Here is a 25666-nt window from a genome sequence, read left to right as displayed (position 1 = left end):
TGGCTGGTGTTTAAACAGTTTCCTCTGGAGTGTCTGCTGCCTTGCATAGCACACGAGCAGATACCAGAGTGGCTGGAGCATGTCAACACGATCCTCAGGAACAGGTTGCCCTTTTCCACTGTGTGGCCCTCATCCTTGGGAGAGGCTTATGCACACCAGTTAACATGTTGGGTGGCTGACTGGAGAAAATAAGAAAGATAATTGTACTTTGGCAGGAATTTGGGTTATGTTTACTATACACCAGCCTACCAGGGTAGCCACGTTCACTATGTTTGTTACTGAGCTATTTCTGGTAGGTTTTATGTGCACCCAGCCCTTCTCTGCTTTCACTGGGTAAAGAAAGTCCTCACATTTCCCACTCTGAAACCTCTTCACTGTCAAGCTGCATCTTCTCTAATCCAAGTTCATAAGCAACATTGATGGGTTTTGGTTCATTTTAACTTCATTTGTGCATTATCTAATAAGTTTTTACTACCTGTGGTTTCTTCTCTTAGAGCTGAACAAATGGCCAGTGTTCAGAATGCCCAGAGAGACAATGCTGGGGACAGAGCAGATTTCTGGAGAATGCGTGGCCAGAGATCTGGCATGAAGAAGAACTTAAGGAAAAGTCGGGAAGATCTAACAGCTGCTGTGTCAGTTAGCACCAAGTTCCCAGCTTACGAAAGGGTTTTGCTGCGAGAAGGTGAGGAAGCCAAGTGGGGCCAGGAAATGATCTGACTGGGCTCTGAGCCTGTTTTTCTTCATTTTCAGACTGTAATAAGCAGTTTCAAACTTACCATTTAAACCCATGCCAGGCTATAGAGTTGCAATCATATTCAAACATGAAATAAGACTTCCAAAAAGTGAGTTATGCAAACTCCTACATGGAAGTGTATTTCCACATTTCAGTTATTTTTTTTTAAAGATTTTTATTTATTTAATCATGAGACACACACACAGAGAAGCAGAGACACAGGCAGAGGGAGAAGCAGGCTCCCCATGAGGAACCTGATGTGGGACTCGATCCAGGACCCTGGAATCACAACCTTAGCCGAAGGCAGATGCTCAATCACTGAGCCACTCAGGAGTCCTTCAGTTATTTTTTTAAATACTACCATTCGCAAGTTTATATATGTTACTTCTAGCAAAGTTTGTATTTGATCCTGGGGAGGGGAGTGAAGGCATATTCTTCAGAAAAGAGCACGTCTAAACTGGGGGAGAGAGAACATAATTTTTTTTCATTTAATCATGTTATCACTAGCCTATAAAATACTTTTTTAAAAAAGATTTTACTTGACAGAGAGAGAATGAGAGCAAGCATAAGCAGGGGGAGTAGCAGGGAGAGGGAGAAGCAAGGCTCCCCGTTGAGCAGGGAGCCCAATACTGGACTCAATCCCAGGACCCTGGGATCATGACCTGAGCTGAAGGCAGACACTTAACCAAATGAATCACCCAGGCGCTCCAAAATATTTTTGCTTATCTTAGTAGCTGATGAAATGTGTTTCCGTGGCCTTTCTTGTCTCATTTCAGCTGGTTTCAAGAGACCTGTGGTCTTATTTGGCCCTATAGCAGATATAGCCTTGGAAAAGTTGGCAAATGAGTTACCGGACCTGTTCCAAACTGCTAGTAAGTCTGTTGATGATTCTTTTCTCTCCCAGTTATTATTTTGAAAAATATCTAATAGCATACAAGAAAAATGAAAAAATAATGAATACCCACATACCTTTCATGTGTAGTTACTGTCACTGATCAAAAAGCTTGCCATATATATCCCCTGCCATAGACATAGACACACACTTGAAAAAAAACTTCTTGTGAACCATTTGAAACTAAGTTTTTACCAATGAGAATCTCTTCACAGGGACATTCTTCTCCTATACTACATTGTCACAGCCAAGAAATTTAACACTAATAGGGTAATACTATTTAGTATATAGTCTATTTACGTCTTTCTAGATTCTCCTTTTTTCTTTTTTTTTCTGACTTGATATCTTGCAGAGTCCAAGCCCTTTGTCTTCAGTTGTTGGACTACCTGCTCCCTCATGATTAGACTTCAGTTAAAGAGGTGTGATGGGTCCTTCTCATGGTCTCTCTTCAGGGCGGCTCCTGACATCAGATGTCTCACCATTGCTGATGCTGGGATGAAGTCTTTGGTCCCAGTTTCTAAAAAAAAATTAATAAAAAAAAATTAATTAGCCCTTTGTTTTTGCTTTTGCAGAAACGGAACCAAAAGATGCAGGATCTGAGAAATCTAGTGGGGTGGTCCGGTTAAATACTGTGAGGCAAATTATTGAACAGGTGAGGAAATTCATCCAAAGGCCATGTTGTCAGAAATAATTGGGTCATAGTTTGCTGCAATCCTTTTTGGAACAAAATCTGTATTTTAATAATCATTAAATGTTAATGATAAATAATGAATATAAATGTAAACTATTGCATTGTGTGGAAATCAGCCGATGTTCAGTCGCAGGGATGTACTGTTTTTTTCAGAGTTCTCAGCACTGTACCAAATAGCATGTTAATTCATTTTCTTAGCAGTGGGCATAATGTGGAGGAGAACATTTTCTGCTTTTTGATTTAAACTGATAAGTTTTATCTGATGCAGCCTTAAGACAAACTCTCTGTTGCTGTATGACTTTATATATACATTTACATAACTTTTGCCCATTTCTAACAGGATAAGCATGCACTATTGGATGTGACTCCTAAAGCTGTGGACCTGTTGAATTATACTCAGTGGTTCCCGATTGTGATTTTTTTCAACCCAGACTCTAGACAAGGTGTCAAAACCATGAGACAGAGGTTGAATCCAACATCCAACAAAAGTTCTCGGAAGTTGTATGATCAAGCCAACAAGCTTAAGAAAACGTGTGCACATCTTTTTACAGGTAAGTGAAATTTAAAACTGTCTTTGCTCCACAATGGGAAATAGAGAATGAAGAATGGAAGAATTAAGAAAATAATTTGAACAAAGAAGAGTGGTCTGGAATCCTATTCATGACTCCTTGAAGACAAATGAATCCTATCAGTATATTAGTTTCATGGTGTTTATATATTTAATTTTGGCTGAAAATGATCATAAAGATCCATGACATGCAAAAATTTGTCATTTTGATGGGTTCAAATTTTTGTGTGGGACTGCAAGCTAGTGATTGAGCCCAGTGCACCATCTAGCACCCACATCTCTATATAGATTGTATCATTGTGCCCTACTTACCATGCATATGTGCACCAACAGGGTGCTAGGAACTTGGTTTCATTATTTAAAAAGGTCCCCAAAATAGAAACTTGAACACTCTGTGTATTGGATGATATTAAGGATTTATTACTCCTTTTTAGGATAATAAATCATACTGTGATTATGTTTTAAAATAAAAAGTCTTTATCTTATAGGACTCTGTGCTAAATAAAATATTAATGGATGGACCTAATATATATTTATGGATGACCTAATATGCCTAGTAGCATTTGCTTAAATAATCTTTGGTGAGGAGAGTGGGTGGAGGATATAGAGAAGACTAGCCAAGAATTGACAGTTGTGGAAGCTGGGTAATATATGCAGACAAGGAAGTTCATGTTCTCTCTACTTTGTGTATGTTTTAAGTTTTACATAACAGTTTTAAGTTCCTGAAATGAAGACCCACATCTACTATTCCTTATAAAAGAAAAATAATGTAAGAATGTAGTGTGTTGAGTAACTGAATATATGCAGTACCTATATATGTCACTAGTTCTGTGAATGTGGTACAATTCAGGTTTAAAGGGTTATATGAAGTTTTTGGTCATGCAGTTTTGTGGGAGGGACTGTGTGGATAGAATATACTTGAGGGTAATGAGAGCTCTTTCGAGTTCAGTGCTGCTCACCGTTACCTGTGTCATTTTTAGCATATCTGACACTGGGAAAGGAGGAAGTTGATGAATATATCTCTACATCAGACTCTTGTTTTATTGTCACTGGCTTTTCTTGGTAAAGAGACGCACTTTTTACCACTATGGTAAAATGCTGAAACTGACAGGTAATTTAGCCACATGTATAGGAAAGAGTGGTCTATAATAAACTGGGTTTTTATGAATGTAGAGTCTTAAGAGCTTGTGCTTTTGATACATTCATATATATTTCCTCTGTTGTTTTTATTACTGCTACTACTTATGGTAATAATAATTATTACTATTTTTATTATAGCAGTAGCTAATAGAGGTACAGCCTTTCATGTCTGCTTATTAGACCATAAGAAAGGTCAGCAACTTCTGCAAGGTCACACATCTAGTGTATGGCTGAGCTCAGGTGAAATGGACTATGTGTCCAGTATTCTATAGAACACAGATGTATTTTTTAATGCTGGAAAGGGTCATACAGTGTAATTCCTCCCTTTAATAGGTAAGTCATCCATTTAACCAAAACCTGCAAGATTGTGACTGATATTAAATCCCACCTCACACCCTCCCTCCACCTCTGGTTAAGTCCACTAAATGACTAGGGGCATGTCTCAGAGCTGAAGTTAGGGTTCATTTGAGGATAAGAGATACCAGGAAGGAAAATAAGTTTATGGCATTTTTTTGAATTACTAAGTAGGAATAATAGAACTTCTCTGATGAACACCGTAATTCAAAATCCAAATCCAATCCAGTAATGTTGTAGGTGGTCTCCCCAGGCTCAAAAATCCTTTTCCCTTTATGCACAGTAAGGAGAAAGTCCTTTTTGCGGCAGATGAATATTTAATAATGACAATATTAAAATGACTCCCCTCGCAAACTCAAGGTACTCCTCAGTTAAGTGGAGATGACAAGGGAAGCTTTATTCTGAGATCTGCCCCAAAGCAAGTTAATTCTCAGTGTAAGTTAAAATGTTAAGCTACCTTTGCTTCTCAGTTTAAAAAAATTTATTATAGAATGCATTTATGTGTATTTGTCACAAAATTATTTTTCAAACAATGTTTGAATTACATGTTTTTTTGAAATTCCTGAAGCACTCATTTCATGGTTTGAAGACCAATGAAATGGAACTGTACTGAGAGACCCAAGCAGGGCCACCATTTATAAATGTGAAATTGTGGGATTTTTAAAGTACCACAGGATATTCTAGCACTTCTATTAGCTTCTCCAGGTTTCAGTAATGTGAAATTTTTACAGTTCAGTCCTAGAATTTTCCAAGTATTCAACAAAGGCCACTGTTATTATTAGTGATACTACTTTATATCTATTTTACTATCTTTCAATATTACATGTAAAAAAAAATAGTTCCATGTCATTATACAGTCTTTGAAAATGCTTGAGGGAAAAAGTGAAACTTGTACCAGCTGAAAGAACCCAAACTGTAGTAGCCAATTCTTGGTTTCCCATGGGAATGTAGAGACTGGTAACCAGCGGAATAAGATGGAGGTCTCTGGCTAGATACCTTGGTTGATGGTTGCTCATTTATAGGAGGGTCCCTGTCACATGAATAGGTTGAGATTTAATTTACATAACCTATAATTCACCCATTTAAAGTGTACAATTCAGTGAGTTTTAGTATATTCAGAACTGTACAGCCATCACCACAATCAATTTTAGGATGTTTTCATTATTCCAAAAAGAAACCCAGTATCTTTTAGCAGTCATTTCCAGTTTCTCCCCACCTGTCCAGCCTTACATGTCACCATCTGCTGTTGCACTTGGCACTTCCCAACATCCTCCTTGGCTGGGGAGGGAGTAATGACCATACTTGTTCAACGGCTGGGAATGGATGGCCTCAAAGTTCCAGGATTTCCAGCTAAGACAGAGGTTAACTGCAGATTCTTTATATATTTCATTGTCTGGAGTTTCAGAGATGCATTAAGTCTATCCAAGGGGATATAGGCCTAGTCCAGAGGTTGGGAGCAACAGGAATTAACTGATATATATAGCGTATAATAATGCTCAAAGTCAAAGAATATGTAAAAACCTAATGAACAAAACCCAACAGTAAATCAAAGGTACTTGATTGCAAGGGAAGGCAATATCACAGTTGTGCCACCCACTTCTTAAAAGGAGGAGGTCAAGGGCATGAGTTGGATGGAGCAACTTAGTCTGTGTTACCTTTATAGGAAGCTTAAGAAATGAACTACACTGATTTTTTTTTTCATATACTTGATTCGATGTAAATTTAATCATCGGTCTTATGACTTTTTCATTTTATCAGGAGGCATGAATGAACATATTCTCTCCATTGCATAAATGGCCCTTTTAACTTTAGGTCTTCCTCATGATACAAACTGTATTCATCTCAAATAACTCCAATATAAGGCTCAAAAAGCAGCTTTACAGTATAAATTTCCTGCAAACCATTTATTTTTTGTTTCTAGGGTATACAATCTCATTTCCATATTTAAATACCATGGCATCATATTTTACCTAGGAGAACAATAATCTTTGCAAAGTACCATGATAAAGATACAAAAGTCCAAGGAATCAAGGTTAATTTTCCTTGAGTTGTCCAATGTATCAGTTTGTTCTAATACTATAAATAATTGATAACCAAGGAAATTCTAAGCTCATTCAGGATTTTCCAAGGTCAGGGTTAGATGAAATGGAAGAATGGCATAGATTACTAGGAAGAAAACTTGAAACACAGTTGCTTACAAATTGCTTAATGGTTCTTTTTTGGCCACACATACACACACACTTACATAATTACACAGACTTCAGGATAGATAGACCAGGGGGCCTAACAGCTCTTACAAGCCCTGGTTTTCTTTTGGGTGCTACACATAATGCCATACCCTTTAATAAAAGGCTATGACATGGGGATCCCTGGGTGGCTCAGCAGTTTGGCACCTGCCTTCGGCTCAGGGTATGATCCTAGAGTCCTGGGATCGGGTCCCACATCGGGCTCCCTGCATGGAGCCTGCTTCTCCCTCTGCCTGTGTCTCTGCCTGTGTGTGTGTGTGTCTCTCATGAATAAATAAAAATTTTTTAAATAAATAAATAAAAAGCTATGACATAGTTTTAAAAAAATCCTAATTTACCTTCAGTCTGATCATTTTAAGCCCAACTGAGCAATTTGCTTGATCGGCTTATCCCTGTTAGTTCCATAAATACATACTGCTGGAGGACAACTGCATATGTTTTATTTGGTTATTTTGTCCTCATTTTTAGATGAGCTGTGTTGTACGGTGGGTGGCTAGGGCCATAGGTTCTAAAAGCAAACTGAGCTTGCATCTAGGTTTCTTCACTCTTCACTTGTTTCGTGTCAGGTCTTAGACCAGATAGTTACTCTTAACTACTGTCTCTCAATGTCTCTTCTGTAAAATGGCAATACCTACTATGAAAGGTTTGGATAAACAAGAAATGAGCTCACCTGTGTAAGGTATTTGGAAAAGTGCTTGGTCGATCCATAGTACTGCTATCTAAGGTATATTTTGTTTGGAATAGAAAATTTATATTCTTTGAATATACATCTGTAGAGATCGGTTAAGTATGTATATTCTAAAATATTTAAGTCCATCAAAGTTATATACACTTAAATGTTACCTTTACTATTTTTTTGAGATATCCAACAGTAAATTTGTATATATTTTTGTCACATACATGCCTATGTAACAGTCTTTAAAATATAGCACTTTTATATTTGTTTTAGATATGTTTTCTTTGCTCCTAAACACATGGTTGTTAAAAACATATTTTTTAAAGGTAGCTTTTCTGAAAAGTAGACATTCTGAAAAGAACGTAATTCATTTTTAGCTTTATAACATTCATCTGTAATGTAAACTCCCAATAGCTAGATGGGTAAGGGTTTTAATTACATTCAACTAAAGGGATTTATTGTTCAAATATGTGCGTACTTTTTCTTGCATTTGCCAAAGTATTAATTCAGATATGACAAAAATGAGGAAAATTATATGTGAAGTAGCATTTTTAATAAACATTGCTCTGGAAATTGACGCAAACCTTTTGTTTACATTTCTATAGCTACTATCAACCTAAATTCAGCCAATGATAGCTGGTTTGGCAGCTTGAAGGACACAATTCAGCATCAGCAAGGAGAAGCAGTTTGGGTCTCTGAAGGAAAGGTATGTGGCATAGATATTCTGCTATGAGGTGAGAGTCCGTGTTCTGAATCTTTTCTCAGGAGGGTAGTGAATGTAGTCAAACTATGCCCATTTGAAGTGATTTCAACATATGTGCTAATCAAGTTGGAAATTTTATAAATTCTCTGAAAAATAAAATTAAGGGACTTTTCAAACAAAAGTAGAATGTGATGTATGTGACCCTACATTCACTTCCCTTTTACTTTTAACGTAGTAACTAGTGTTGTATTCCAAGCACACTAATCAGAGCTTACAAGATCTGTGCTGAGCTCCACAGCTTACTAAGGATACAGGAAAGTCAGCATGGAGGGGAGAGGTGAGGATGAGAGTCATGGAGAATATGATTAAAAATGAATTTTTTAAAAAAGGAAAAGCTAGCAAGCAGAGTTGGAATCATTTGTTTAAAAGATTGGAGGAAAATGTGTCCTAGGAATTTGAATAGGTTGGTAAGAGAGTGCTTGGAAGCTTGTGTAGGCCTCTAAAATTGGCTAGCTTCTCATCCATGCAGGTAGTTTACCCACAGTTCTACTGAATGGAGGAAGCAAAGAGATCATACAAGTTCCTGTGGTTCTAAGGAGGCTTTGGTGCTAGTATTCTGTAGTCCATCTGAACTGAACTACTTTGTGAGATGTCAGAGGATGATTTTGTTGTGAAAGTGACTCAATTACTAATTAGATTGTTGAGTCCTAGTCTTGCCCTTTGGAAACTGCATGTGTAGTCAAGATGTCTAGCATCTTCTAAGTGCTTACAGCCTGCTGAGGTTCTGTGATAGCCTCCTTTGTGAGAATAGGTTGAACAGGACATAGCTTCCTTCCTTGGGGATTTGAGAATTTTGTCGAAGAGTGGAGAGGTGTGCAGGCACCAGGCAGTGTGAATTTATTACAGGGGACAAGTGTTAGCAGAAAAAGCTGAAAAGGAGCCCAAATTCTAGAAGAGAAGCACAATAATCTGAGGAAGCATGGCTCAGTAGTGGGATACAGGATGGTAGTAAGGATAGGGTGGAGGGTTCCAATTTGAATCCCTGCACAAAAAATGAATAGTCGTTTCAAGCCAAGTGATTTCAGGAAAATAAAGATGACTTCCCTTTCTAGGGCATGTCAAAGTTTCAGTCACTTGGCTGTGCCCTTGGGAATTTTCTTGAGTCCCCACTCCCAGGAGCCAAGTCGACCCCACTGACCCTCCGAAACAAATTCCTCTAGATGGAAGGGATGGATGATGACCCTGAAGACCGCATGTCCTACTTAACTGCCATGGGCGCAGACTATCTGAGTTGCGACAGCCGCCTCATCAGTGACTTTGAAGACACCGACGGTGAAGGAGGTGCCTACACTGACAATGAGCTGGATGAGCCAGCTGAGGAGCCACTGGTGTCTTCCATCACCCGCTCCTCGGAGCCGGTGCAGCATGAGGAGGTGAGGCGAGGCAGACCACAGGCTGTGAGGCCATGAGCAGGAAAAGGACGTTCTGGTGTTTCACTTGAATTCTTCTGGACAACTGTTTATTCAGGGTGCTTTGGAAGGTATTCCTGAGTTGGAACAGATGACTTCTAGGGGGCTTATGATCCCAAGTCAATGCCTATATGATAGCATTTGTGGTCCATGGGAAAGCCAGACAGGAACTAAGTGCTGGGAGAGATTGAGTGATCAGCACTCATCACACTGATGATCTAGGGCATGATGGATACACTGAACAGCTTTATGTGCCAGCTGTCCAAATTACAAGTGGAACATTATTTTTAAATACAATTTTGTTGTATTTACTTGTAACCTTTGATTAGGTCTCTCTGTACTTTTAGGTATCCTTGCTTTTTCTTATCCATCCTCCCTTTAACCTTTCTAATCTTGCTGGAACTCCTGTTTCCCCATCAGTTTCCTTCTCTCTTGTACTTCAATTTTTTAATTGAGTTTATGATCAAATATACATCTGGTCATGTGTACTATGCATCCACTGGTGAATAGCTTCTGTGATCCTAGAGATTATGTCAACAGGCACTAAGTTAGGACCAATTATTAGTTGTACCTCAGAGAACGTTGGAACAGTGTAAATGAGGTTATCCATATATTTGAATAGTTGTTATTCTTGTGGACTTCTCTTTAGCAAGTCAGCTCATTTTGGTGAATGATTTTATTCTTTATGAAATAAAAGTACCAAAAAAAAAAATAAGGTGAAGGGAAGATAAAACCCACCAAGGCCAAAAAATTAGTATATATTAGTAGACAAGTTATAAAGAATAAATTAACTCCCTCATGTCTACAGGTGTAGATGAGCTAATGCTTAAAAATATTAATAGCTGTAAGTAACAAAAGAGATTTTAGACTTTGGGAGGATTTTGTGTGTGGGGAGGAATTATTTTAAAGGAAGAGACTATTAATTAACATGGATTGCAGCTAATTAAAAAAAGTATAAAGCATTAGCTAATAGGTATTTGCTGATACCTGCCTTTTTTAGTAAAGAAGCACTGGGGTATCTCCATTTATACAAGTTATGAACCTCAACTTCTGAACTTTTTGCAACTTGGCAAAACTCCAGCAAAGCAGATGAGTGTTCTCTTCTCTTTGCTGGGATCTTCTTGTGAATGAACCTTTATGTTTTGTAGAGCATAAGGAAGCCCAGCCCAGAGCCACGAGCTCAGATGAGGAGGGCTGCTAGCAGAGATCAACTTAGGGACAGTAGTCCACCCCCCGCATTCAAGCCAGAGCCGCCCAAGGTACGTGGCTGGGAAGCCCATGATGGGGAGGAAGAGGAAGCAGACACCCAGTTTCCTGCATAGCCAGGAAGAGCACACACAATGAATGGTGTTGAATTTATGTTTTTGGCTCACTTCTTTGTTATTAAAACGCATCTTTTGGTTTGTTGGGTGAACCCTAAAATTAGGGAAGAGTGAAAAGAAGGAAAGGCAGTTTTAGGAAGAGCATACAGGTTTAGAACTGTTGGTATTTATTTATTCACTTATTCATTCATTTATTTTATTTTTCATTAAAATTTTTTTGTAGCAAGAATAAAAGTTTGACAAATACTAAATGCCCAGAAACACTGATCTCAGAATCTGTTTTTCTTTTTCAGTTAGAGTTTTCTGCCCACAATCTGATTTAGATATACCAGAAAATCCCTCCTGATGATTGACTAAAGAAAACAATCACCACCACTGTTTATGATCCCTCTCATTATGAGGACAGCTTAATTTATTTTTAAATTAAATCATTACTCAGAACAGAATCAATATAAGAACACATGGTATATGTCATATGAACCAAATCTGTAAGTATAGGCTTTTCCTTATAACCTAGTAAGATTTCTCCATTTAGCTCAATACCTTAGATAGGAAGAAAGCAATCACTGGTTGTATGAACTGTCAGAAATAGGGACCTCATAAAATATATCACTGAAAATATACAACCAGGCCTAGGATCAAAGGATGAAGGAAAAGTGGCCATTGGCATTATATGCTACCCTTCCTGCTCTAGTCTCATTCATGGCTGGACAGAGGCCTTCCCTCTGAGCTAGGGCATGCACCCTTGTTATATGAACTCAGAATCCCACTCTTTGATCTTGAACACCCCCGACTTGTTCTGAGGTCTTTTTCCAAGGTATTAATCTTAATGTCCTCTAGTACAAAAGTAGGTCTGAACTACCTCTAAACTTGTAGGCCCCCAACCCTTCCCCAACACCCTCTTGGTTTCCTAGAGTTCTTAATACTTTTTTGTAGGAAGCAGGGTAGGGCTCAGGATGCCCAACCAGTGGCTGTTTGTCCTGTAGTATTTGATCCCTTGTCAGAATGGTATTTGTTGACCACTTCTGGAAACTGATCAGGAAATGGGAGTGTATTAAATCACTAATACAGATTTGAAAATAAACTGAAAGCCCAAGGTAAATATATGTTCATTGTTCTCTGCAGGCCAAAACTCAGAACAGAGAAGAATCCTTTGACATCTCCAGATCCCATGACTATAAGTCAAACCCCTCAGCCGTTGCTGGTAATGAAGTTTCTGGGGCATCTACCAGAAGCTGTCCTCCTCCTATTGCAGCAAAACCTTCCTTTGGAAGGTCTATACTGAAGCCCTCCACTCCTGTCCCTTCCCCAGAGAGTGAGGAGGTGGGAGAGGGCAGTGAAGAGCAAGAAGGCGCTCCCAAGTCTGTCCTGGGCAAAGTTAAAATATTTGAGAAGATGGATCACAAGGCAAGATTACAGAGAATGCAGGAGCTTCAAGAAGCACAGAATGCAAGGGTAATTATTTTTAAACCACTAGATTACCTTAGCATGTCAACAGTAAAAATGTTAGGTTTCATTTAATATAATGATTTGCAGTCTTTTTTTCATACAGACCTGAAAAGGATGTTCACATGCAATGATACCACAGGCACATGCTATGTGTATGTCATTTCCAGATTATCAGCTATCACTGTGTCCCTTTTCTTATAATCAAGAAAGCCTGACAACTATAGGTGAATAAGATTCTGCTTTTCATACTTAGAACTTTATATCAGGTTCTGGAATGGGGAAGTATGACAAGAGAAGCAGTGCCTCTCAGAAGTTATTTTTCATTAAAACATCCGTTGTATTCATTTGGTAACTGAATTTAAATTTGCTCCCAGATTTGCCATAGAAAACAAACAAAATAAAAAGAAAAAAGAAAGAAAACAAGCAAACCTTGTATGCTAAAATGAAAGGCCCATAGATTGTAGTTTTCGATACAGTTTGAATTTTTGTGCCATATGCACATCTAATCTTTTAACAGTCAAGAATTTAAATGAAGGCTCATTGATCATATCCTGTCCAGTGAATATGGGAGTTTTCCTCATTTAAGTCTGTCACAACAGCAGCAGTGCTTCTGAGCATTTTTCTTTCTCGGTTTTGTTTGTTTTGGCAGTAAAATATACATTTACCATTTTAACAATTTTTCCCCATTTTAACTATTTCTTAAGTGGTTAGTGGCATTAAGTACATTCACAGTGTTCTGCAGTCATCACTACCATCCATCTTGAGACTTTGTCGTATCTCCTCACTGAAGCTCTATCCTCCCTCCCCCAGCCCTGGTAATCACCGTACTACTGTCTGTCTCTGTGAACTGGATTACTTAGGAACCCCATTTAAATGGAATCATACAGTATCTGTCCTTACTGTAGCATATGGCAGAATTTCATTGCTTTTAAACATTTTACCTATTTTGACATGAAATACTAGGTAATCATACACAACCATGAAAACTAGAGAGTTGCTTCTATTTTTCCTCCTCTACTTAAAATAGTTTGGATTGGAAAATGGGACCAGCAAGAAACCAGCAAGCCACACCAGCAATCATTCATTCTTTCCCTTTTGTTCTTCTTTGTTTCCCTTAATTACCACAGATTGAAATTGCTCAGAAGCATCCTGACATCTATGCAGTTCCAATCAAAACACACAAGCCAGACCCTGGCCTGTCCCAGCACACAAGGTAAGGGCTGCTCAGCAGTATTAGGTCTAAAAAGAGGGCTTGTCTAGGACTCCTAAGAAAAAAATTTCTTAACCTACGTATCAATGTAACAAGAAGACCACCACCACCACCACCACCCCACCCTGGCCAATGATTTACCTTATCCAGTCAAAAAAAAAAAGTTTTTTTTTGTTTTTTTGTTTTTTTGTTTTTTTTTTTTTTAATTTTAGAGAGAGAACAAAAGCAGGAGGGGCAGAGAGAATCTCAGGCAGACTCCACGCTGAGTGCTCTGCCCAGCACAGGGCTCAATCCCATGACCCTGAAATCACGACCTAAGCTGAAACCAAGAGTCGGACACTTAACCAGCTGCACCACCTAAGTACCCCCTTATTCAAATTTAATCGTAAAGATTATAGAGTCAAAATTTCATAGTAATTTTGCTTGTGTGCTAAAACCAAGAGCTTAATCACTGACATTTCAAATTAGACCTCTTTAACACACTGAAGCACAGATACATTAAACTGTATTGGGAGAGCACATGAGCAGAATTCCTGGGGCTTAGACACTAACTGTTTTGTCACTAATATATTCTGGCTCTTAGCCAAGCTCCTTAATTCCTTTGCATCACATAGCAAAGTCAGGCCACTTGTGCTGAACTGTGGTCTGAAGGGAAGGTGATGATCAATGGGCCAGTGTTGGTAAGATGCTTCATATTTAAAATGCCATATAAGCATTAGGAATTATGGCAGTGTCTTCCTGTTGAGGTTTTTATACTGGATTGTTTCCTGCTTCCGAGAACAGAAAAAGAAAGTCACAGTTTCTTTTGGCTGTGCTGACTGGAAGCTAGAGACCAGTTTTACAGCAATAGAACACGAAAGGCAAATTTCTTCTTTAACAATTGAGCAGTGGTACAGCCAACCAGGTGGTCCCTAGTTGACTGAAACTAGAAGAGAAGTCACTCTGCTGGGTGAGCTTATAGCCAAAGACTCAGGGATGGGGAAGGCACCTTCGGTCCAGCAGGGGAATTCTTAGGTCAGGGAACACAGGGCTGACTTCCTCACTCACTGCCCACATGACAATGGCCTTAACCTGTTAATCCCCACAGTGAAACTGGAGTGGGGCCCAAGGTAGCCCTGCCCTGCCAGCAGAGTGTGGCGTGTGTCTCTGAGGTCTGCGATTTGTCTGGGGCATGTGGCCGCCCTTCCGCGGGCAGTCAGAAGCCCTGGATGAGCTTTGGGAGGCATTTAACACTCTCACTTCGTTAGTTCCAGGCCACCCGAGCCCCAGAAAGGCCCTTCCAGGCTCTACCAGGATCCCAGAGGAAGTTATGGCAGTGATGCTGAAGAGGAAGAATACCGCCAGCAGCTGTCCGAACACTCGAAGCGTGGCTATTACAGCCAGCCTTCCCGGTACCGGGACACGGAATTATAGATGCCTGATAGTCGGCGTGTCCGTCTCCCCACTGCCACCACCTCGGAGCAGCGCTCCCACTGAGCATGCGACGGTTCTTTCTAGGGAAAGTGCACTGCGGAGATGTGGGACCCTGAACTCCCATTTCCTCAAGGGGAGCCCCGGGGGCAGCCAATGCAAATAAAAACTGAGGGCTCTGTTTGTGGAACTGGGTCTTGAGAGTTGATGGCTTTTTGCTCAGAATCAAGAGAAACACTACAGTCTGATACTGTTACCTGCTTCAGTGGACCAAAATTTGTATTAATTCTGTTTGCGTATTTTTAACATGTATATTAAGAAGTGATAACTATTTTCCCTCATTAATATCTGCCTTTGAGGACTGTTTCAATGAGAGATGGAATGTGAAAAAGGAATTAAAATGCTGTTGGACTCCCAACTAAATTCAAAGAAATATTTTATTACAACTCTAAGTGCCTTTGATGAGAAGTGTCTTAAATATTCTTCCTTTGAAGCTTTATGCAAAGCCATAATGGACTAAGACTATTTTGACTAAAGTTTTATACCAGCTTAATAACTATGGTTTTCTTTGCACTGTGTCATCTTTTCAAGGCATTTGTCTTTGTAATATTTTCCATAAACTCTGTATATATAGTAGCTACATGTGGTAGTTCAGCTACCAGTGCTAAATAGCTTGACGACCAAGAAATCGGTATAGAAATTTTTGTTTAAACCATGTGCTCCAGAAAAGCAGATACTTGGAAAAACTGTATTTCCAAAAGTGTGTGTATTGACAACAGTTTTATAATTTAATAAAAAGGATATTGAAATCAATACTTTGCTTTCTGGTAGATTTCTTTTTTTTTTTTTTTTTTTCTGGTAGATTTCTACACTAATTCCTATTCCTAAATGCAACTTTTATTTCAATTAGTGATCAGGAAATGAGAACATACTCCTTGCTGAACATGAAAATGGAGACCCATGTGGAAAAGAAAATGAAACTTACCAATCATCTCATCCTTCAGATACTTTTAGTGCACTTCCTTGGAATACATATTTGTGGATGTCTGTGTGTGTTATAATTAGGGGTGTACTGTATTTGCAGTTCTGTTTTCTATTTCTTCTTGTTTTTTTTTTTTTTTTTTTTTTTTTTTTAAGGATTTTATTCATTAGAGAGAGAGGGGGCAAGCATGGCTGGGAGGTGGGGAGTGGGACAAGCAGACTTCTAGCTGAGCATAGAGCCCTACGTGGGCTGATCCCACACCCTGAGATAACAACCTGAGCCAGAATCAACAGACAGGTGCTCAACCAACTGAGTCACCAAGGTGCCCATTTTCTACTTAAAAAAAAAAAAACATATTTTTTATTCATTTGAAAAAGAGAGGGAGAACAGGGGGAGGGGCAGAGGGAAAGGGAGAAGCAGACTCCCTGCTGAGCAAGGGGCATGATGTAGGGCTCGATCCCAGGACCCCGATATCATGACCTGAGCCAAAGGCAGACGCCCAACCAACCGAGGTACCCAGGTACCACTACTTTTTCTATTATGAACATTTCCCACAGGGAGTAAAACTCAAGTATGCATCATTGCTAGGAACTGCAGAATAGTATATTCTATGACTTCAAAACTAGACAATTCTGCTATCTCAGGTCATTTGGATTGTTTCCAGTTTTTATCTCTTTTACATGAAATGCACCTTCACGTATAATCCATTTCCGTATATCAAAGATCAACATTTTAATCCTTATCTGCAGGTTGTTTCTCAGAAGTGGAATTACTGAGCAAAACCATAAAGGAACGTAAGGCTCTTAATGTTTACTGCCAAATTGCTTCCTAGAAAAGTTGCATCAATTTATACTCCCTCATTCACTCTTTAAAGGCTGAAATATGTTTAGAAGTTAAACAAGACAGCCTAGAAATTTAGGCTTGTATGAATCAAAAATAGACTGAATTTAGGAAAGGAGAAGAGTCTTGGTTCCCGTAAGAGTCTTTTATAATCTGAATTGCCACAAAGGTGTTTAGCTTTAAGTTGAGTTAGAAATCAGCTTACTCAAAACAGAGTTGTATAAGAAATATATCCTTGATTGTGTGTCTATCAACCTGGGTGCTGGAATTCATAAGCCACTTAGAGCAGTGACATGAATTTCTGACCGGTTGTGAAGACATGGACTCCAATCTGTGTGTTTGGTAAATAAAAGTCCCCTTTTGTGGATGGAGAAAGATACACTGGTTGTATATGATGATTTAGTTTGCTTGTGTCCCTTAACTGTCTGAATGAGCCTTTCTGCAAAGCTAGGGAGGAGAAAGGAGGCTTTGCATCAGGATCTGGGCTGTCATGGTGCTCTGCCCTTTTTTTGTGGTACATTAAGTGGTGCAGCCCAGCAGGACCTCTGTTCCCCTCTGTGCATTCCTCCAGTATGCCCGATGGACCACTAGTGCCTGCCCCACTCATTTTTCATTAATAGTCTTTGTTCTGGGAAGGATTTACGGCTATCTGCAACATATGTGGGTTATAATTAAGAAAACCTAATTTGCGCTAGGCAAATAAGGAAGGAAGAAGAATACCAGAATAGGAAAGGCAGAGCCAGGAGGGGGGAGGGTAGTGTTCACAATACACATTGTCTGGGCTCCTCTGCTTTCCAGAGGCCAGAATAGGGCTCAAGATGACTGGTACCTGATTTGATTCAAAATGTCTGTAGGGCGTTAGGGAAATTGTTCTGGAATTCTCTACTTCCCCTCTTTTTTACACTGTGTCACGCAGCCATAGCCACTTGCCTGCACGGGTGACTTTGAAGATCTGTTTCTTTTTCTTTTGTTTCAAGATTTGATTGATCTAGACAGAGAGCGACCAAGTGCGCCTGAGCAGGGGGGAGGGGCAGAGGGAGAAGGAGAAGGAGAAGCAGACTCCCCGCTGAGCAGGGAGCCCAGATGCAGGGCCCAGATGCAGGCTTCCGGGATCAGGACCTGAGCGGAAAGCAGACGCTTAACCCACTGTGCCTCCCAGGTGCCCCTTTTTTCTTTTTTTTTTTTTAAGATTTTAAGTATTCGCTATACCCACGGTGGGGCTTGAACTCACGACCCCAGATCAAGAGGCACACGCTCCACCAACTGGGCCAGCCAGGCCCTCCCGCCAGAGGGGCTTCTTCTCTTCTTCTTTCAAGTAAAGCCAGTAGTAGCACAGTAACAGGGGGCCCTTTAGTAAAAAAAAAAAAAAAAAGAAAAAATCTGGAGAAGGCGCCTGAAAACATAGGGTGGATCCTGCAGCGCAATGCGAACCTCAACACGAAGTCGTAGCATAGGACACGGTACTTCCCGAACGGACGGCGGCGCCCTCGGCACGTGCGCGGCCTCCCGCGGCCTCCACACGGTGCCGCTTCCCGGGCAGCGTGCTCAGGCTCTGCGGGTCACGGCCCACCCATCCCCGAGCTTCCTCCCTGGTTCTGCCACCCGCGGTTTTGCTCCAGGAACAGCAGGAACGGAGCGGGGCGGGGGCTTCGGGGGAAGCCTGCATTCGGGAAGCAGCACCAGCACCAAGCGCTGAGCGCGAGCTGCGCGGGGAGCGAGCACAAGGGACCTCCGCAGTGGTTACCGCAGCGAGAAACGCCGTCCACTGGTGTCACACACGTGCCTCCTGCTCCTCCCGCTCAGGCGGCGCGGACGCTGCGCCACCTGCTCCGCGTCGGGCCTCGGCTGGTTGAGGGCCGGCCGCTACGGGCGTGTGCGCGTGACGTGTGCGCGTGCGTGCGTGCTTGCGCGCGTTGCACGTCATCGCCCTCGTTTCCCAAGCAGAGGCACGCGTGCAGGGGGAGCCTGGCTGCTGAAAGGCTGGAGCGCCCGGCGGAGCGAGGCGCCAGGGCCCGGGAAACCCGACGGCGCGTCAGGATGATGAATGGGCTGTAAGTCGGCCGAGGCCTCCAGGCCGAGAGAGGTTTTCTGTAGAGGGTTTTAGGATGGGCTGGGGGAGGGGGAGGGGATCCCCGGGTGGCGCAGCGGCTCAGCAGCTCAGCGCCGCCTTCAGCCCAGGGCGTGGTCCTGGCGTCCCGGGATCGAGTCCCGCCTCGGGCTCCCCGCATGAGCCTGCTTCTCCCTCTGCCCCTGTCTCTGCCTGTCTCTCATGAATAAATAAATAAAATCTTAAAAAAAAAAAAAAAAAAAAAGATGGGCTCGGGGAGACATTAGAAGGGTTCTCTTGAGAAACAGAACCAACAGGAGAGATCGATCTATTTTCGGCCCCAACTTCCCTGCCTTTTTTCGTTCTTAGAATTGGCTCATAGGATGAGTACCTCCAAGATCTGCAGAGTAGGCGCAGGTAGATAGAGATCTGCAAAGGCAGCCCTTAGAGCTTATATAAGCTCAGGTTCTAATCAAAGCACTTTTACATCAACCCCCAGTTTTGTCAGTTATTAGCAGGCACCTTCGGGCAGGTTACTCAGCTGTTTAGGCCTCTCCTTCTCAGGGACAAAATAAGGACAGGGGACACCTGTGTGGCTCAGCTGTTGAGCGTCTGCCTTTGGCTCAGGGCGTGATCCTGGGGTCTCGGGATCGAGTCCCGCATCGGGCTCCCTGCATGGAGCCTGCTTCTCCCTCTGCCTGTGTCTCTGCCTCTCTCTGTCTCTCATGAATAAAGAAGCAAAATCTAAAAAAAATAAGGACAGAAAACTACAGCTTGTGTCATAGTTTCTTTTTTAAATTCATATTAATCTCAGAGACACAGAGACTAATACATTTGATATTAATCAAATGATTTGATACATTTATGTAGTGCATTATGATTAACTTTAAAATTCTTCATTCATTCATTCATTCATTCATGAGAGACACAGAGACAGAGGCAGACAGAGCCAGAGGGAGAAGCAGAGCTCGATGCGGGACTCAATCCTAGGACCCAGGATGACGCCCTGAGCCAAAGGCAGATGCTCAACCACTGAGTCACCTAGGCATCCCTATGATTACCACCTTAGTGTTAGCTAACACCTTTATTATGTTATATAATTACTGGGTTTTTTTTTTTCTGGGGAGAATAAGTAAGACCTAGTGTCTTAGAATAAAGTTAAATTCTTTATCATAGCATTCAAGATTTTCTATTGTCTGTTGCTGTGTAGACTGCATCATTGGTTCTAATTCTTCATGTCCTCTCTTTATATGTGTCCTTTGCCAGATGACTTTATGGTTCCTTCCACAAAAGGGTTGGAATGTAGTTCCCCACCCTTTGGCTTCGGATTGACCATGTGTTTTTCTCTCTTGCACCTCTGCTATCCTATGAGAGGAAACTCCTCAGACTAGCTGCTGTTTTCTGAGCAGGGTGAGAGAGAGGTGGAGCAGAAACATTGTACCTATGCCCAGCCTGTATCGGCTGATGTGTAAGAAATGATAAACAAGTGTTTTTTATTTTTTTTTTAAATTTTTATTTATTTATGATAGCCACACAGAGAGAGAGAGAGGCAGAGACACAGGCAGAGGGAGAAGCAGGCTCCATGCACCGGGAGCCCGACGTGGGATTCGATCCTGGGTCTCCAGGATCGCGCCCTGGGCCAAAGGCAGGCGCTAAACCGCTGCGCCACCCAGGGATCCCAAACAAGTGTTTTTTAAAACCACCAAGTTTTGGGGTAGTTTTTGTGCAATAGTAGACTCCAAATCCTTGTTCAGGTAACTTTCTCCTGCCAAAAGCCCATGTATGTTGCAATGTCATAGGAGGACTTGTTCCCAACTGTGATTTCCAATGTCATAGGAGGACTTGTTCCCAACTGTGATTTGTAAGAAATATATAGTTGGTCATTCAGATAACCAAAATAGATTTCTCCTGTTGGTCTTTGCTCACAGCTCCCCAAACCCTTGGAACTTCCTAAGTGCTAGGAGTGATAAAGGTTGGGGGCGCCTGGGTGGCTTGGTTGGTTGGGCATCTGCCTTTAGCTCAGGTCAGGATCTAGGGTACCTGGGTTTGAGTCCTGGGTGGGGCCTCCCTGCTGAGCAGGAAACCTGCTTCTCCCTCTCTCTCTGCCTGCTGCTCTGCCTACTTGTGCGCTCTGTCTCTCTCTCAAATAAAAAAATAAAAATAAATAAATAAATATATATATATTTTAAAGAGTGGTAAAGGCATCTCTTGTTATATTAAGGAGGGTGACTTCTGGTCTCCACTTGTGGTTCGGTGCTGGTTGCCAAGAGAACCAACCATGTGATTAGAGCATTGGAATCTTCAGTGCTCACCCCCAGAAGTTGAAGCAGCCAATGAACATTGACTTAGTCACTCATGGCTATGCATTGGATCCTCCACAAAAACCCAAGAAGGCTGGGTTCAGAGAGCTTCCTGATTGGTGAAAGCATGGAGATGCTGGGAGAGTGGCACCCAGGAGAGAGCACCAAAGCTCCACAAACTTGCCCCATACCTTCCCCTATATATCTGGCTGTTGATTTGTATCCTTTGTTGTATCCTTTAATTAACTGGTAACTTTAAGTTAAATGTTTCCCTGAGTTCTGTGAGCTGTTCCAGCACATTAAAGGAACCTAAGGAGGGGATAGTTGGAACCTCCAATCTGTAGCCTGTAGATCAGAAGCACAAGTAATAGCCTGAAGCTTACGACTGGCATCTGAAGTGAGTGGAGGGCAGTCTTGCAGGGCAGAGCTCTTTTTTTTTTTTTTTTTTTTTAAAGATTTATTTATTTATTTATGATAGAGAGAGGAGAGAGAGAGGCAGAGACACAGGAGGAGGGAGAAGCAGGCTCCATGCCGGGAGCCCGACGCGGGACTCAATCCCCGGACCCCAGGACCGTGCCCTGGGCCAAAGGCAGATGCTAAACCGCTGAGCCACCCAGGGATCCCCAGGGCAGAGCTCTTAACTTGTAGAATCTGATGCTATCTCTGGGTGGACAGTGTCAGAACTGAGGTGAATTCTCTGACACCCAGGTGGTAGTTGAGAATTGCTTGGTGTTGTGTGTGTGGAACATCCCCCAAACACCACCCCACATACATTGAAATTGGGTCAGAGAACCATGAAAACGTTGATGTCAGTTGACCAGTTCTCCTTCAGCTGAGAATACCTTCTCCTTTTCTTCACCATCTTTCAAAATCCTACTCATCCTTCTAGGTCCAGCTAATATGTCACATTTTCTATCACTCCTTCTCTGATATCTCCAATCAAATTTAACACTAATTCCTTCAGTAATCTCCCATAGCCCTTTATCCGTATTCTCTGATATTCTAGTTATGAAAGTACACTCATTCTAAGCTTCCTCAAAGGGAGTATATGTGTGACTTACTCATCTCTTCAGTGCCCTGCATATGTTCCAGAAATGTTTGTTGGAAAAATGGAATAAATGAATGAATGAATGAATGAATGAGAAATAAAATGAAATGTAATGTCTGTCTTCCACAAAAACATATCAGTGGCCTAATGATTTGCTGACAATGGGCCCAGTTTAAACTTCCACTCTGATTGCACTGATATAAACTGGAGAACATTAGTAAAACAGGTCAAGAAAAACTGCTAAGAATTTACTTTGGCTAGGAAAAGACAAACTAAATTAAAGTATGATTTTCAAAAGGATGAAATTATGATTCTCATGCAAATATATAAAATGAGCACATGTCAAAGATTTTATTCAGTGCATTACTTAATGAAGGAACCAGTAAGGTGTTCATACTGGTTTAAAGAGCATTTGAGGAGCTAGATATATATAAGCAATTAATTAAGGAATATTACAATAAGAATTCTGAGTTACATACAAAACTGGTTAAGATCTTATAGAATAGTAAATGATTACTTTTGTAGATATCTTCTTCACCAGACAAATTTTTCACACCTCTACCAGACAAAGATTTACACATTAACATATAATTTCACCAAGTCTGGGAACTTTGATAAATGGTTTTAACAGGAATTAGTCACTATGTGAATTATGTTCAATAGTCACACCAATTATTTTGTAGATCATTAAAAAGATTAATTCCTTAAATTTGGATTATAGCAGGAACTTTGGCAAGCTAAGTCAATTAAAAATATTTATTGAGTGTGTCTGTGCGCAGATAAACAGAGACACTATGTACTGAATATGATCCATTCTCTGACTTTCAGAAATTTACACTGTAAATTATTTGTGTAGGAATTTCCTGAATGGATAGTCAGGTTTGTTCTTTGCAATAGCCCTGCATAGTGAGATTGGCAGATGTGGTTCTGACAATTTTACAAGTAATCTATAACTTATTTAACTTGCTCAGAGTCCCTCAGCTATTAAATCACACATACAGTTTGGATTCAAAACAAAGTTTTCTGTTTCTCAATCCAGGCTTCCTGTTTCTCCAACTAGAGGCCCCTTTCACAGAATGCCTTGAAATAGTCTGTGTATCATGTTATGTGATTTTCAATTTACAACTTTTTAAAAATATTTTATTTATTCATTTATTTGAGACTGGGGGAGAGAGAGACAGACAGACAGAGAGAGAGCAGGAGGGAGAGAGAATCTGAAGCAGACTCCACGCTAAATGCAGAGCCTGATGTGGGGCTCAATCCCATGACCTCAAGATCATGACCTGAGCCAAAACCTAGAGTCAAATGCTTAACCAACCAAGCCACCCAGGCACCCTTCAATGTACAATTAAAAAAGAAAAAAAAAAAAAAAAAAAAAAAACAGTTTAGAGCTGGGCCTGCAAATTGCCAGATCCTCAGAATTTATCTAGTGCACAAACTTGTTTGGCCTACACAGGGCGATGACATTTTCTTAAATTTAAACCTCAGCTGGGATGCCTGTATGGCTCATTCAGTTAGGTGTGTGCTTTGGGCTCAGGTCGTGATCCTAGGGTCCTGAAATCAAGCCCCATATTGGGCTCCTTGCTTAGTGGGGAGTCTGCTTCTCCCTCTCCCTCTGCCCCTTTCCTCCTGCTCATATGCTCTCTCTAACACTTTCTCAAATAAATAAATAAATACAATCTTAAAAAAATAAATACCAAAGTTTACACACAAGTCCAGATTTGGGGCTTTTTGTAAAAATGGTAGGTTTGGCAGCTCTGGGTTCACTTTTTAAATTTTTTTTTAAAGATTTATTTATTCATGATAGACATAGAGAGAGAGAGAGAGAGGCAGAGACACAGGCAGAGGGAGAAGCAGGCTCCACGCCAGGAACACGATGCGGGACTCGATCCCGGGCCTGCAGGATCGTGCCCTGGGCCAAAGGCGGGCGCCAACCTGCCGAGCCACCCAGGGATCCCCTGGGTTCACTTTTATATATGACTGCAGGCTGGAGTTGGGTGTCTGCTGCCCCATACAGACAGTACCTGCCCAGCCTCACTAATCTGGCCTTGTTGATGGCCAGGGGCACTGGGTTTGCAGCCCTAGCTCATCTCTCACCTTACATTCCCTCTCCCCTCCCATTCCCCAAGCAGCGTGCAGCATCCATGAGGCTGCAAGGGAAGCCAGAGTTCTGAACATGGAGAAGGAACTTTGCACCTCTCTTGGGATGGTTTGCCACTTACTTGACAAGATAGGCCAGAAGTTCCATGTGGCTCTAAAGGGAAATAATGAGTATATCTCTTCAAGTCCTGTTCTCTGTGGCTAATATGGTTGGAATGGGTTAGAACCAGAAAGAGAGATCTGGGGAAGGGTGGCAGGTATATTTGTGTTGCTTAGAAAATCAGCTTGATGGGATCTCTGGGTGGCGCAGCGGTTTGGCGCCTGCCTTTGGCCCAGGGCGCGATCCTGGAGACGCGGGATCGAATCCCACATCAGGCTCCCGGTGCATGGAGCCTGCTTCTCCCTCTGCCTGTGTCTCTGCCGCTCTCTCTCTCTCTCTCTCTGTGACTATCATAAATAAATAAAAATTAAAAAAAAAAAAAAGAAAGAAAGAAAATCAGCTTGAGGGACATGTGGGTGGCTCATTGGTTGAGTGTCTGCCTTTGGCTCAGTGTGTGATCTCAGGGTCCTGGGATCAAGTCCCACAATGGGCTCCCCACAGGGAGCCTGCTTCTCCCTCTGCCTATGTCTCTGCCTCTCTCTGTGTGTCTCTCATGAATAAATAAATAAAATCTTAAAAAAAAAAAATCAGCTTGAAGTTCTGCTGAATAAGGAACAAATGGGATTCCTGAGCCATGGTGGCTACCTTTGTTAGCAAGATCACTGAAGCGTTTGTATTTGTGAATGTGGCCTGGGGAAATACAGTCTGAAAATTCCACTAGAGAAATACAAGGTTGGCTAGTACATTACAGAAGATCAGATAATAGTTCTAGGCCAGCTACTGGATTTATCCCTGTGCCTGTATTCTTCAGGCTTAAATTAACTAACATTTCTTTCTTCTTCCTTTTTTTTTAAGATTGATTGATTGATTGATTGATTGATTGATTTATGAGAGAGAGAGAGAGAGAGAGGCAGAGACACAGGAGGAGGGAGAAGCAGGCTCCATGCCGGGAGCCCCACGCGGGACTCAATCCCAGGACTCCAGGATTGCGCCCTGGGCCAAAGGCAGGCACCAAACCGCTGAGCCACCCAGGGATCACCACTAACATTTCATCATTAGTCAATACTCATCCATCAGTAGATATGCATGTAACAGAGAGGAAAGGAAGCCAATTCTACAGTCTTCAGCTTTTGGACTAACTGGGCTGAATGAGGTTTCCATGGAAGTATCGTAGTGCTCATTTTGTGGGATGCGAAGGGAAGGCCATGCCTTCTCCCTTTCAATCGCTTTGTTGTTGTTGTTGTTTTTTTCAATCGCTTTGTTATTTGCTGCATAGACAATTGTCCTCAAAGAAGAGAGGGGTGCTGGGAGAAGGGGCTGAGGGCCTGGGGTATAGCCAGTCACTCCCATCCTCAGCTGAGGGACTGGTCCTGTGACCCAGGGTGA

At 41.5% G+C, this 25666-nt stretch overlaps 1 protein-coding gene and 1 long non-coding RNA gene across 16 annotated transcripts in view; one reads left to right on the top strand and one right to left on the bottom strand.

Annotated features, from left to right (window-relative positions):
- The window catches only part of TJP2 (tight junction protein 2), a 124035-nt gene extending 108359 nt beyond the window's left edge, over positions 1–15676 (top strand). For 7 of the 15 annotated variants that reach the window (XM_025423369.3, XM_049092228.1, XM_025423367.3 and 4 more), the window contains 10 exons: positions 495–682; positions 1510–1605; positions 2198–2277; positions 2657–2867; positions 7906–8006; positions 9224–9436; positions 10621–10731; positions 11920–12249; positions 13371–13456; positions 14701–15676. In XM_025423369.3, coding sequence (XP_025279154.1) covers positions 495–682; positions 1510–1605; positions 2198–2277; positions 2657–2867; positions 7906–8006; positions 9224–9436; positions 10621–10731; positions 11920–12249; positions 13371–13456; positions 14701–14866 — 1582 coding nt within the window. In that variant the 3' untranslated portion in view covers positions 14867–15676. The remainder of the gene's footprint in view (positions 1–494; positions 683–1509; positions 1606–2197; positions 2278–2656; positions 2868–7905; positions 8007–9223; positions 9437–10620; positions 10732–11919; positions 12250–13370; positions 13457–14700) is intronic. The other 8 variants (XM_049092219.1, XM_035702354.2, XM_025423368.3 and 5 more) reach the window with 5 other exon arrangements.
- LOC112644756 (uncharacterized) lies at positions 1802–18548 on the bottom strand. Its single transcript, XR_003126713.3, has 2 exons — positions 18430–18548; positions 1802–2142 (listed from the first exon to the last, which is right to left on the bottom strand). It is a non-coding gene; the product is annotated as an uncharacterized LOC112644756 (long non-coding RNA).
- Positions 18549–25666: the final 7118 nt, after the last annotated feature.

This window comes from Canis lupus, chromosome 1 (assembly GCF_003254725.2).
Source record: "Canis lupus dingo isolate Sandy chromosome 1, ASM325472v2, whole genome shotgun sequence".
In the NCBI taxonomy this organism is placed as follows: Eukaryota; Metazoa; Chordata; class Mammalia; order Carnivora; family Canidae; genus Canis; species Canis lupus.
This window is presented reverse-complemented; position numbering and strand designations above follow the sequence as displayed.